Genomic DNA, 14,997 nt, shown 5'->3' with positions numbered 1-14,997 from the left:
CTCATTCATGGGTAGTATGATTTTTTTCTCTCCAGAGCCTCGTTTTTTCGTTCAGCAAGCAGTAACTCGACCACAGGACACACGGAATACTTACACAGTGCCGGATTACCCATTAGGGCAATGAGGCACGTGCCTATGGGGCCCCAGGCTTTGGGAACCTCAAGCCAAGACATTTTCCTATAGTGTTCTAAAATAGATTAATGTTTTCAGTAAACATCATAAAAATCTTGATTAATTTAAGCGAAAATTTAAGCAAAAAATTCAAAAGTACAAAATTTCATTTATTTGCCACCTAACTTTTATTTATTTTTTATTCTTTTTTTTATTATTAATTTTTGGGGGCCCCCAAATATAATTTGCCTAGGGGCCCCAACTATCCTTAATCCGTCACTGTATTTACAGACTTAGGAAGTACCACAGAGTAGTAAGATAACTCTGTGTTATATACTGTGGTATATGGACTGTACTTAAAATGCCTGCAGCAACTAACCAGCCTAAGATGAGGTCTTACGTACGCCAAGAGTACAAAGATATTACTATTCTGTGACTTAAGTTATCTACCGAATTTAAACAGAAGGAACGGAACATTTATTCATACTTCTTTCAGTACATTCATTCAATATTTTAGTCACATGCTATATCTATTTGTGTTGAGTACAACATAATAAAAGAAACAAAACATAATTAAATAGTATAAACCGATTCATGAAGTGACGTTATATATAAGCCGACGAGTTTCAGTTTTGTTTCTATGCTTCAGGTGTGGCTACGTAATGGGGTTGTTGGTTGTTGAATAATGCTGAAATTGTGTTGTTTTTAGTATTTTTTGGGATAACACCTCCCCCCATTTTAAAATTAAAAATGGCAGAATGTAAGTTATTTTGATTATCTCTTATGTTAAAACTTATAGAAATGTGTGATAAATTTCTTTTCTGTAATTGAAACTGATGACACGTGTTCCGTATGCTCATAATAAATTGGGCATGGCAATAAAAATTAGAAATGAAGTTAATCTCTTCTTGCCCCTTCCCCAAAGTCGTTATAACTGAATTTTGGATTTTCATGTTTGAGAACTGGATTTAGTGAAAAGTTTATTATATTATTTAATGATATACTGATGTCTGTACTTGTGTCTTTGTAATGGCTTCGGTTGTGTCCGAGTGCTTTAGAATCGTAGTAGTGGCAAATGATGCAAAGGAAGCAAGCTAATGAAGTGTTAGCAACAAAAAAAAAATAACAAATAAAATAAAATAAATCATGGTTTGCTGTCCAAGGTGATATCTCTCTGTACATGAAAGGTCGAAATGGAAAATTTTACGAAACGGAACGCCATTTATATATATAACTCTGAATAGTCAAGTAATTTGATTTGGTCATTTTGCTCCTCTGAACTGTACGCGCATTATTTTTCTATTTATACAGATCCAACTGGTTGTGCAGATGTTGAAACCTTTGTTATTACTTGCTGATGCCGCCTAGCAAGTGTTAGACAAGTAGGAAAACTGCAAGTCTGTGGGGGAAAGGATACATTATTATTAGGCATATGGTGCTAGCCGGATGGGTAAAGTGCCTGCCTGGCAACCCAAAGGTCGCGGGTTCGAATCCCGCCTCGAGCTTGGATCAAAGTACTGCAAAAACCTTTGGAGGTGCATTATGGCCACAGAAGCCGATGTGCCAACAACTACCAAAAAAAAAAAAAAAAATGGTGCAAGGAAACCTAAGGCTTATGATGCTGCACCAGTCAAAAAATAAAAATTCCTGCGTTACCCTGAGAGAGAGAGAGAGCCCCGGGGGATCACATCTGGGAGTATGGGCTTGGCACACCTAGATCCTGAGCTGGATATCATCATTCTTCTCTTTCTAGATCACTCCCGTCTACTTTTGACTCTCTCTCTCTCTCTCTCTCTCTGGGTAATTCAGAAATTTTTTTTTTTGGTTGGTGCAGGTTTCAGGCTTCCTTGCACTGTATGGCTAATAATAATAATAATAAAGAGTCAGAAATAGAAGGAAATTGCCAAGAAAGAGAAGAATGATGATATCCAGCACAGGACCCTGTGTTTGCCAAGCCCATACTCCCCAGATGTGAGCCCCTTGGGTATAGATTAATTGTTAATAATTAATTGCAGCCATAACAAGTGGAAAAATTAATTCTTGCAGTTGGGTTGTGGAACAACCTGGAACATAAAGTGGAGTTATCAAGGGGGTTACTGGAAATCTTTATGGAACAAGCAAATTCAAGAGCTGTTTTAGTGTTACTAAGAATGCAAAGAGGCAGGCATTATTGTTTATTCTGGCATACAATTTGACTTCTTTTTTTTTTTTTTTTGCCATGAAATTTCATGCTTAATTATTTGGTATAAAAGTAGAAGTCATCTTTCACATCTCACATAGGGGTATATTACAGTAAGATCTGCATTAAGAAACATCATCTATGTTTTAATTTAATCACTTTTGCTCTTTCTTTTAAAAGTTGCATTTGACATTTACTGCTTTGCACTATAAAGAAAGCAGTAAGTGTATACAGTACCCCCTTAAATAGAAGGTCAGAAGACCAAAACTAACAGGCATAAGTCACAACGTGACATCACATTTATTGATGCTATATATGTATGTGGGAGGCTTTGATTATGTACCTAAGCCATTCCTTGATGATTGTTTAATCCTATACTGTAAATTGGCTTCTGTGAAAATAATCCTTCAATGTGGAAGTGCATTTTCTACAAGAAATTGACAATATCAAACATTTACTTTTAAAAAAGTAAACTGGAAAATATAACTCCAATTGAATTTCATGAAATTTCCTTCTCAGACAAAGAAGATGAACAAATTCTTGAATTTTAAAAGTCAAGCAACAACATGTTCATGTAAAAATATATATGTAATAAATTATAAATACAACCCCAGGGGCTTACATCTGTTGAGTATGGGATTGACAAACCCAGGGTCCTGAGCTGGATATCATCATTCTTCTCTTTCTGGTGATTCTTTTCTGCTTCTGACTTTCTCACTCAGAGTAACTCAGGAATTTTTTTTGGCTGCTGCAGCATAAGCCTCAGTCTTCCTTGTGCCATATGGCTAATAATACTAATAAAAATATTGGTATTAATTCATGTTTTTCTAACCCTGAGCTTCATGTTTTTCTAACCTTTAATTCTTGTTTAGTATTTTATAGTCCGAGTATAAGAAAGCCTTAAAATATAAGATAATTGTTTAGTGTTTCAAAAGTTAACTTATATGCTGGAATAGATGATACTTGCCTGTACACTGATGCTAGGAGCATATTAAATAAATTTGATGAATATGAAGTATGGATTAAGTCATCAAATATGAAAATTATAATGATATCTGAAGCAAGCCTGTGACTGCTAAATACGGTGCTCTTTCTTGTATTTTCTCTCTCTATTTTGTGAACTCCTCTGGACATGTGGTCGTCCTGGAGTATAAACAGAAAATTTATTTATTAATATAGGGATGCAGAATTTAGATATGTACAAAAAGGATATAGAGGAAATAAGTTATCATCCTTGTTAAGAAGGATTCTGAGACAGTAAATCCAGTTGACAGGTTGCTAATGTAATGTTGAGTCATTCAACAGTAGCAGACAAAAAAACTGCATCGCTTGTGAATTTTGCAAATAATGTGTTTTGTGCTGCATTGTGGGTTGCAGAAATGTTCAAAATGCATTTGTTAGATGGGATATATATCTCTGTGAATGAAATCCAATAAAAAGACTCCACCTGATATACCTAATTGCTACTAATTCCCAAAGGGTAAAATGCATAATTAATGGAAATATGAGAAATCGTGCAAATGGCAATCTGAAATGACAAGTTAGCGTCATAGTATTATGTACTGTAAATCAGCAAAATAAGTCCTCAATATTTTGTTGTTCTTCCTCGAGCTGCAATTACAGCCTTGCAACAATCTTGCATAGAGTTAATCAACTTCTGGATATACGGTTGCCCAATTTCGTCGTACCACGCATCCTTACAATGATCTCCTATGGCTGAATCCTACTTGTTGGCTTCTGAGCAAATTTAGATGACATTATGTAACAGCAATTTTCAATAGGGTTCAAAGGACTGTGGACGGCCAGTCCAACACTGTAATGCCAGCATTTCTGAGGTATGACTGTGCCTTAAGGGAGAAAAATGAGGGAATGCATTGGTGTAGGTATGTTTTAAGCTTTATGAGAGAAGAAAACAAACTCATCATTAAAAATAAATTGCATAAAACTTACCAATTTTTCTGTGTGGCAAGGTGCTGAGTTCTCATGAAAAATGTAGTTTTGGACGTCTGTGTGGTTGATCCCTAATAATGGGTTTCAGGCACTCCTCCAAGATAACAGTGTAGGTTTCTGCATTCACCGTTCTGTTAATAAACTTAATTTGCCCCCCTTTGCTTGTTATGCATCCGCACACCATCTGTCACGTGGGGAACTTTACAGTCGGTGTTATGCAGTCAGGATGGTATGCCTGCGATTTTCATCTTCTGACTTATTGCTTCCCATCCTAGCCATGCAGGTTAAATTTCGGTTTGTCAAAAAAGATGACGGTGTCCCATTGCTCTTTTGTCCATGAAACATGCATTTTAGCCCAAGCAAGTCGCTTCTTCCTCATTTGTTGGCTCAACAAAGGCTTCTTCTTGGGCTGATAGGCATGCATACCACATTCCAAAAGCAGTCTTTGAATAGTTCATGCACTTGTTTCAACATCAGAGGCCATCTCCAAGTCCAGTTTTAGATCAGGAGTACTGGCATGGTGATTGCGAAGGCATAGCCGTTTCAAATATCGATCTTGGGAAGGCGTAGTCACTCTCTTACAGCCTAATCCAGGTCTTCTCTTCACCTCGCCGATTTCACGCTTTAATTTCAGCACCAGGGATGCTGTTGGCTGGTGGCAGCCTATTTTATCAGCAATAGCACGATAGTGATAGTAGAAAGCGCTTCCTGGGTGAGAGCAATAGCTACACTTTTTTTTTTTCTTGGTGTCAATTGAACATATGGAGCCATGCTTACACCTCCGCGATACAGGATGAATGTGTACACCCTTCGAACGCCGTATTTATAGAAATGGCTGATGCAATACCTTGGAATTACTATCTGATGCAATACAAGTGTTATGTGACATAATACCTTTTCTTTGCAACAAACAAAATTATACGTTTCACTACAAATGTTATTTTTTTTTAAGGTGATGTAGTTTTTTTGTCTGCCACTGTAGTGCGACCAACACTGGGAACCAAAAATGAAAGTGGAAATATGTTATAGGCCAAATAATAATAACATTTATACTATATATACTAGTTATAACAGTTATATTATATAACTTTGAAAAATAATATGAACAGTTGTGTTCTTATTATGAACAGTGGAGCTGTAAATAAGATTGTCTTATCATTAGGATTTTAACTTTTCAGATGATGATTGGAACTGGTGGGTTGGTTGCTTACTCAGTATTAGAACATTACTTCATTTATTGGATGATTACTTTCTATACTAGCATGTTAGAGAAGTAGGAAGCGAAAGCAATACTCTTTATATGATTATCAGCAGTGACTCTTCATGTATCTCCTTCAGGAAAGGAACCACTAGGTGGCAGTAATCATAATATTTTGATATGGGATTTATTTAAAGATATAATTACTGTCAAAATCAAACAGAAGGAATTTTGCTTTTGTGAAGGTAATTGCAATGGCCATTGACATTTTTTAAATTCTTTTCCCTGATTGATGTGAGCAAATGCAGTGCTAAATGGGAATTGCTCAGGGAAGTAATTGTAGAAGCCCTTTATAGTAACTAAGGGTATTCTTCAATATTTAGACCTAAATGGATGTCACATGAACTGATAAGACTAACACTAATGGTAGAGAAGAAAAAATGCATTGGATTACTATATGTCAGGGGATACAGAAGCTAGAGGAAGTATACACTAGGCTTCAATCATGTTTTGAGTCATGCTGAAGTAGATTATGAGAAGTCTGATTAAAGAAAAGTAGTAAAGAATTCTTTGTAACACTAGATAGAATGGGACCATTTTGGTTCATGGATATGAATTTCATAATGATTGATCCTGTACAAGTTGCTGAGAAACTGAGTAAATATTTTGCATCATCTACATTCACATTTAAAGAATTTTGTGCAGATGGGGATACTAGAAGTGCACCTAATTCTAAGTGGGAGCTAAAACATTTTATGATAACAGAGGAATGTGAAAGAGAAATTGTTGAAGCTAAAAGTAAATAACACACTTGGACCAATTAAAAGAAGCAGCAAAAGAGGTAAGCAAAGATTTAGCCATAATTGTGAGAGCATGCTTGGATTTAGAAGAGGTTCCTGCAGGCTAAATATGTCTATCCTATTTGCTAACGAATAGGACAGACGTCCTATTCGTTAACCCTGAGTCAGTCACATGGGATCAATGAGACCCCCCAGACAATATTTCAGCCATTTGTGCTTCATCTGCTGAATCTACACAGCTGAAACTCTAATAGCTGTTTTTGAAAATATTTTCTATTATTTTACACTGAAAATTCCAGAAATCAACTAATTATTGCATTTTTAGAAAAATATTGATGATTAATTAATATAACCTAATTAATGCACATGTTGATGGGCATTTGTAATGTACAGTTATTGATACCAAGCGGGATTTATTGCTATGCATTAGCAGAGGCATATGATGCAAGAAAGCAAGCTTATACAGCATCAGCCAAAAAAACCAGTCCATTAGCTCCAGAAGTTTGACCAGCTCTTCCTTGAGTTTATTTAAGCTATCAACTCCCTTTAAGCTACCAACTTTCTTGCAGCCTGAGGCATAAGCCCTAATGCATTATAGTCAGTTCATCTTATACACCAGCAGGCATCTCTCATATTGTGGAGTTATACTTCATAACTGTTTTGCCATCATTACGTCACTTGGGTTTACATCATTACACCCACCCACCCACCGAAGAAGGGCAAAATAGTGCCAAAAAGGCCCTCAAACGATGCCGTCTGGGTGGTGGTATCCACTGAGAATAAGTTTTTTTTTTTTTGGCTGATGCTGTATAAGCTTGCTTTCTTGCATCATATGCCTATGCTAATGCTAATACTAATGCAAAGTAACAGTAGTCTTCTCCTTTAGGTGAAGCGTTACTTATTCGAAGTGCGCCTCCGTAGCCAGGTGGGCAGGAGCAGCAGTGCATAGCACACTTCTTGATTAGACCGCGGTTCGAGCCCGTGACCACCAAATACGGAGGATGCAGAAAGGTCAGGGAATGACCACCGCATATCCCCGGAGCAATATGGCCTTAGTTGCTAATGTTTCTAAAAAAAAAAAAAAACCAAAAACCAAACATTCAAAGTAGTGCAATATCATGGCAACTCATCGTGAAGGTATTCACAATATGAGATATGACTTAAACGATGCCGCCTTTGCAAATAATTTGCTAATCTAGAATTGGCAGTGTACTGATATGATGCATTTGCACTAACGTACATAGTCTAACTTTCTTGCAGCCTGAGGCATAGGTCCTAATGCATTATAGTTATCAACTTCCACGACAGATGGAAGTTTGTTCTAGCAATCAACTACCCACTGGCTAAAAGCAAATTTCCGCACATCTATTCTACAACTGTCTTTCCTTAGTTTGGATTTATTCCCCCTTAGATGCACAATCTGATCTAGAGGAAGAATCCCATCAGCATTGAGCTTTCTCAAACCATTCGAGGCTTTGTACACCTCAATCAGATCACCTTGCCGGTGTCTACTCTCCAGATGGTGCAATTTGCCTTTCTTGGTAAGAGCAACCCTTTGTTCCCCTCACCAATCTTGTTGCCCTTTTCTGTACTTGTTCCAGTAGCTCTACATCCTTCCTAAAATGAGGCCTGCAGACCTGTATATAGTACTCAAGGTGTGGCCTGACAATTGCCTTATACAAAAGGATAATCAGGGGCTAACATCTGGTGAGTATGGGCTTGGCATACCTAGGGTCCTGAGATGGATATCATTATTCTTCTTGTTCTTGGTGATTCCCTTCTACTTCTGACTTTTGTTTTTCTCTCTCTCACTCAGGGTAACTCAGAAATTTTACTTTGACTGGTGCAGCAAAATCCTCAGGCTTCCTTGTGCCATATGGCCAATAATAATAATAATAATCACTTTCTTATCCCTGCTAGCAAAATTCTTTTATATCATTGACAAGACCTCACTAGCTGCTCTGGCAGCTTGTTTGTACTGCTCAGAAAACTTCATATCTGAATGCACCAAGTTTTTTCATTATCTACCACCCTGAGTGAAGTACTATATGGTACATTTCTCTGCTACTAATATGCAGTAACCTCAGAGAAATGTACTGTGTGGTACTTCATAAGTAAATTTCAGCCCGCTCATGAACTCCGATAATCTGCTTTTAATCAGATTTAATCAGATAAGAAAAAACGGCGAAGGTAAAGAAAGCCAACATGAGAACCACGACAAACTTCAGGAAACTTTTAGCGGTCAAACACATTTCCTGGTACCACAGCTTCTCCCTGCATTCTCAGTAAACCTCTCCCTGAATTCAACTGAATTTTAACATTGACAAATGCAAAGTACTGCATATGAGTAGCAATAACCGAAGAGAAACATACCAACTGTGTAGTACTACACTCAGGGAAGTGGAAAGTGAAAAAGACCTGAAGGTAATTGTGCAGTCAAATATGAAGTTCGCTGAGCAGTGCAGACGGGCTGCCAGGGCAGGTCATGGAGTCTTGTCAATGATATATAGGAATTTTTCTAGCTGGGACAGGGAGGTCATTATCCTGTTATACAAGGCAATGGTCAAGCCACACCTAAAGTACTGTGTACAGGTCTCGAGTCCTCATTTTAGAAGGATGTAGAGTTGCTAGTATGAGTACAAAGAATGGCAACAAGAATGGCGAGGGGAAGAAAGGGATGCTCTTACCAAGAAAGGTTTAATTTCTGCAAATTGCAGCACCTGGAGAGTAGGCACCTGTAGGGTGTATAAGTCCTTGAATGGGTTGAGCAAGCTGAATGCTAATGAGATTCTTCCTCTTGCTCAGATTAAGAACCTGTGGAGGCACAGATTCAAATTGAGGAAAGACAGTTGTAGAATAGATGTGCAGAAATTTGCCTGTAGCCAGTGGGTAGTTGTTTGGTGGAACAGACTTCCATCCTTTGTTGTGGAAGTTGATAGCCTAAATAAATTTAAGGCTGAGCTGGACAGGTATTTGGAATGAATGGAGGGGTGAAATGGGAGTTTTTTTTTTTTTTTTTTTGACTGATGCTGCATAAGCTTGCTTTCTTGCATCATATGCCTCTACTAATGCTAAACAGATGGTGTGTGTGTGTGTGTGTTATCGATAACACTGTATTGATTAGTTTTTTTCTCATTATTAAAAGGAGATTATTGGAGTTCATGAGTGTTAATGCCTTTGCGGCTGAAATTTACTTACAGGTACACCCTCCAGACTGCTTCAGTCTTAGGGTGTTTATCCTCCCTTCCCTCTGTTTTAACCCGATAAAAAAACTACTTGTACTGCAATTACTGATAACACGCATTGTCTGTAGAAGTGGTTTCGTATCGGGTTAAAATAGCAAGTAGGGGAGATAAACTGAGGCAGCCTGGAGGGTGTATCCATAAGTAAATTTCAGCTCGCTCATGAACTTGTTACTACATTGTTATCAACTTCTACTGCCACTACCGATAACACGCACCATCTTTTTACCAGAATGCAGGGAGAAGCTGCATTTTTGACCAGGAAATGCTTTTGACCAGTAAAAGTTTCCCGTGGTTCTCATGTTGGCTTTCTTTACCTTAGCCATAGCATATTGTCATAATCCTGCCAACCTTTGTACTGTCTGCAAACTTGGATATTAAGCCTTATATACCTTCATCAATATCATTGATCAAATGGCAACCCTAGCTTTGTGACATTGATGCATCATCTAGGATCAAACCGTTGATGTGCACTTCACTTTTCATGCATCAAGTGCTCCTGTTACTGATAGAGTAGCATCTAATGAATCTAAGTTAGAGGCAGACTGGCCATAAGACACCGGGGAAACCCCCAGTGTTCTGGAGGCCGGTGTGATTTTAGCTGTAAACACTAGTATGAGGCATCTACAAGTTTTCTCTGGTAAGAATTTTTGACCCAGTCCACCTCTGGTAGAAGTGCATGGTTTTTAAATTTGCATTTTACTTGCCAACAAGGCTTAAAGGGAGTTTTAAAAAAAAATTAATTAAATATATATATTTTTAATATAACACGTGGAATTTAACAGTTGTGTTCAGAATAGATTGCAACTAAAGGTGGTTGAAAATTTTCAATTTTTTGCATGGCTGATTACAGGTTAGTGTGGGAAAAGGTGATCTTGTCTGACCAAACTGATTGACTACTATGATGTAGTCACAGAGGAACTGGATTCAAGAAATAATTTTGACATCATATACTTGGATTTCATTAAAGCTTTTGATACTCTTTCACGTGAATGTCTGCTGTACCAACTGAAACAGTGTAGCATTAGGAGAAATTTACTACTATAGATAAAGGGATGGTTAAGTGGCTGAAGACAGTAATTATTTAAAAGCCACTACTCTTTCTTGAGTAATGTTATTAGTGGAGTTTCTCAGGGTTTGGTGTCGGGCCACTTACTGTAACTATTAGTAAGGCCAAATGATATAAGGAGGCAGACTTTTTCTGATCAGCCAAAAAAAAAATAAAGTAATAATAAAATAAAAGAGAATAGTCATACTTGTTCCCATTTCTACAATGTGACCTTCCCTCTGATATTCTAATCATAGTTAGCTAAAACAGATATAGTGATGAACACTCAGATAAGCACTTTTTGGTCTTAGTCTCTTGTGTTGTAAACCCCACATAACAGCAAGGTAACCATCCAATTCTGTTATCCAGACTCACTGCCTTGGCAACATATTATAATGCAGTTTTATAGTTCACCAATGACTTGCTACTCATAGGTGCACTTCATGATATTCTATCTTTTTTTTTTATTTCTTGAAGTTTTATATATGTACCCCCTGGTTTTTATCTTATGATGAAGAACATGCCTTCCTCATTTATTTTGCTCAACATTTCAGCACTTTATACACCTCAGTCAGATCTCCCCATAGATATCTAGTTGTGAAACTTGCAGTCCACATCTTTTAAGCTATTCTTTATATGTGTATCAATATGCAGTTGTCATGAATCTGGTCATCCCTCCATGAATCCTTGAACCCTCTCCAGAAGTGCTATATCTTTTTTTGGTGCAGTCTCTAGACTTGAAAGTATAGCTGGATAAATTTTCCCCCCTCTCCCTAATAGCATAGGTCCAGTAAATCGTGGACAGGGCACCATGCACCTTCCTAGCTGACTGTTTATACTACCTGGAAAATTTCATGTCAGAATGAATCATAACACCCAAATATTTTTCATCTTGGAAAATTTTCCATGAGTGGTCCAGTTTTAGCTTCATAAACCTTAGTTGACATTTTTCAGACTACATATGCAACTGATCAAATGTTTTCTGAACCAGTGTGGCCTGCCTTCAATTAATCAGTAAACTTTGACAGATTCCCTTGGATGCCCTCATCAGTATTATTTATGAAAAGTAGAAATAGGAGGGAATACTTTGCTGAGCCCTTAGGGATTACACTAGTCCACCTTCAAGACTGACCATTTATGATAACCAACCCATGATCTGTGGGTAATTGTACAGTCATAAACACATCTTTTCACAAACTTACAGTCCACCATAGGATCTTACCAGCAACTCCAACTGCTTCCACTTTATATAGCAGACTTTCATAAGGTATAGTATGAAAAACCTTACTGAAGCCTAGATTATATAATGTCAAAATTATTACCTGCATTGAACTGTTTAATGACTAATCACAGTTTTTTTTATGCGATTGATCAGGCATGACATTCCCTTATCAAACCCGTGATTGGATCTACCATTATTTTTGAGGTGATCCTTAAATTACATTCTTAGTCATAGCTCTATGATCATCTTTATTACATAAGTCAAAACCACTGGCCTGTAGTTACCCAGCACTTCTTTAGCATCACTTCTGCTTCCAGTATTTATTATCAGCATTTGGTACACACATATCAAATTTAATGTCTAAGTTTGCTGATTATACAGAGGTAGTAAGCTGATTATACAAGACCTGGGAAATTAGGCAGATGGGCTGAAAATCACCAATTTTCATTAACATTGATAAATTCAAGTTTTTTTTCAGTTAGTAAGGTTCTGCACTGAAAGTAGTGGAGATTAAAAATGATCTGTGGGTAATTGTACAGTCAGACACGAAGTTTGCTGAGTATTGTAGACAGACTGTTATTATAGCTCATGAGGTTCTATCATGATATATACAGGAGTTTTGCTAGCAAGGAAAAATAAAACATTATCTCATTGCATAAGGAAGTGGTTAGGCCAAATCTTAGTACTGCCTATACATTGCAGTACTAAGATTTGCATAATGAATGTATATGCAGTACTGCATATGCATTCATTAGTTTCATTTTAGGAGGAATGTATACCTGTTGAAATGGGTGCAGAGAGCAACAAAATTAGTGAGGGATACAAATGGATACCCTTACCAAGAAGGACTTCAGTTCTGCAATTTACAGCACCTGGAAATATCAGCCACTTGCAACAAGACCTGATGGAAGTGTTTAAATTTTAAGTGGCTTGAGTAATCTGAATGTTGACAGCATTCTTACTTTTTGTTGGATGACACATCCCAAGGTTATGTGGATTTAAACTGGATAAGAATGGTTGCTAGATGGTTATGCATTTGCTTTCAGCCACAGTCTAGCTGATTGTTTAGTAACCTTCCACCTAGTGTTGCAGAAGTGGGTAGTTTGAATAAGTAGAGGTTGGACAGATTGTTAGGTGGTATGTACAGATGAGGTGGATAATAGCCTTAGCCATAATTATTTGATTGCTGATTGTTTAGTAAGCTTCCACCTAGTGTTGCAGAAGTGGGTAGTTTGAATAAAGTAGAGGTTGGACAGATTGTTAGGTGGTATGTACAGATGAGGTGGATAATAGCCTCAGCCATAATTATGTTGAATTAATGAAGCTCATGACAGAGAAGAAAAGTGCATGGGATGCATATAAATTATTAGGCGACCCAGAAGCCTATGGCAGATATAAGCTAGTCTATAATCAAGTCACAAAGGAGATTAGGCAGGCTAAGGCAGATTGCGAGAAATATTTGGCAAAGAAAAATAGCAGAGTTCTTTACTTATGTAAACTCTAGAAGGAAAGGGATGAATCAGATTGGTCCATTTAACATGGATGAGTTGACTATGTTTGTTTGTTTTGGTTTTTAGGAGCATTAGCAACTAAGGCCATATTGCTCCGGGATATGCGGTGGTCATTCCCTGACCTTTCCGCATCCTCCGTATTTGGTGGTGACGGGCTCGAACCCTGGTCTAATCAAGAAGCGTGTGCTACGCACTGCTGCTCCTTCCCACCTGGCTACGGAGGCGCCTGAGTTGACTATGAGAGCTTTCTTGGACTCAGGGGAAGTCCCTATGGACTGGAGGTGTGCAAATGTATCCCCAATTCACAAATTCAAAAGATGACAAGTAACTATAGACCTGTTAGTTTAACTTGTGTTCCGGGGAAAATAATGGAGTCACTGGTTAAAGAAACATTGCAGGATTATCTAGACAAGACTGCAGTAATAGTTAAGACACAGCATGGGTTTTTTAAAGGGAGGCCTTGTCAGACCAATCTGATTGGATACTATGATGTGGTCACAAAGGAACTGGATGCAAAAAATAATTTTGATATCATATACTTCGATTTCAGGAAAGATTTTGATACTGTTGCACATGGAAGACTGCTGTACAAATTGGAGCAGTATGGCATTAAGGACAAGTTGCTGCAATGAGTAAAGAGATGGTTGAGTGGGAGACGGCAGAGAGTGGTAATCAATGGACACTGCTCTTCATGGACTAATATTATTAGTGGAGTCCCCAGGATTCCGTGCTGGGCCCATTGTTGTTTTGTGTATTCATCAATTATTATTATTATTATTAATATCCATATGATGCAAGGAAGCCTGACGCTTATGCTGCACCAGGAAAAAAAAAAGTTCCTGAGTAACCCTGAGAGAGAGAGAGAGAGAGACAGAGAGTCAAAAGTAGAAGGGAATCACCAAGAAAGAGAAGAATGATGATATCCAGCTCAGGACCCTGGGTGTGCCAAGCCCATACTCACCAGATATGAGCCCCCGGGGTAATGATATTAATGAAGGTATATCAAGCTTAATGTCCAAGTTTGCAGATGATACAAAAATTGGCAGGATTGTTAACGACAGTAAAGACAGTATTCTACTCCAACTGGATCTAGATAAGTTGGGCATATGGGCTGAGAAGTGGCAACTGAAGTTTAACATTGACAGATGTGAAGTACTGCTTATGGGTTGCAGTAACCAAGAGAAACGGACCAAATGTGTAGTATTACGCTCAAGGAAGTGGAGAGTGAAAAAGCCCTGTGGGGGGGGGGGATAATTGTGCAGACAGATATGAAGTTCACTGAGTGGTGCAGACAGGCTGTCAGAACAGGTCATAGAGTCTTATCAATGATATATAGGAATTTAGCTACCAGGGACAAGGAGGTGATTATCTCGTTGTATAAGGTAATGTTCAGGCCAAACCTTGAGTACTGTGTTTGGTCTAGAGGCCTCACTTTAGGAAGGATGTAGAGTTGCTAGAATGAATACAAAGAAGGGCAACAAAATTGGTGAGGGGAACAAAGGGGTGCTCTTACCAAGATAAGATTAAGTTCTGCAAATTGCAGTGCCTGGAGAGTAGGCACATTCGAGGTAATTTGATTGAGGTGTATAAGGCCTTGAACGGGTTGGGCAAGCTCAATGCTGATGGGATTCTTCCTATTGCTCAGATTAAGAACTTGAGGGGGCATAGATTCAAATTGAGGAAAGACAGTTGTAGGGAAATTTGCCTTTAGTCAGTGGGTAGTTGATTGCTGGAAC

The 14,997-nt window shown here is 38.0% G+C and overlaps 1 protein-coding gene across 1 annotated transcript in view; it reads left to right on the top strand.

The window, feature by feature from the left end:
* The first annotated feature begins 760 nt into the window (after positions 1 to 760).
* CysRS (cysteine--tRNA ligase, cytoplasmic) overlaps positions 761 to 14,997 on the top strand; it is a 340,710-nt gene continuing 326,473 nt past the window's right edge. Inside the window, exon 1 of the mRNA XM_090386775.1 lies at positions 761 to 871. Within this exon, the coding sequence (XP_090242901.1) occupies positions 862 to 871 (10 nt within the window). The 5' untranslated portion in view covers positions 761 to 861. The remainder of the gene's footprint in view (positions 872 to 14,997) is intronic.

The sequence above is a fragment of the Mastigoproctus giganteus genome, chromosome 12 (assembly GCF_048544385.1).
Source record: "Mastigoproctus giganteus isolate SK-2022 chromosome 12, ASM4854438v1, whole genome shotgun sequence".
NCBI lineage: Eukaryota > Metazoa > Arthropoda > Arachnida > Uropygi > Thelyphonidae > Mastigoproctus > Mastigoproctus giganteus.
The sequence above is the reverse complement of the archived record's forward strand: the minus strand, read 5'-3'. Positions and strand labels throughout refer to the sequence as shown.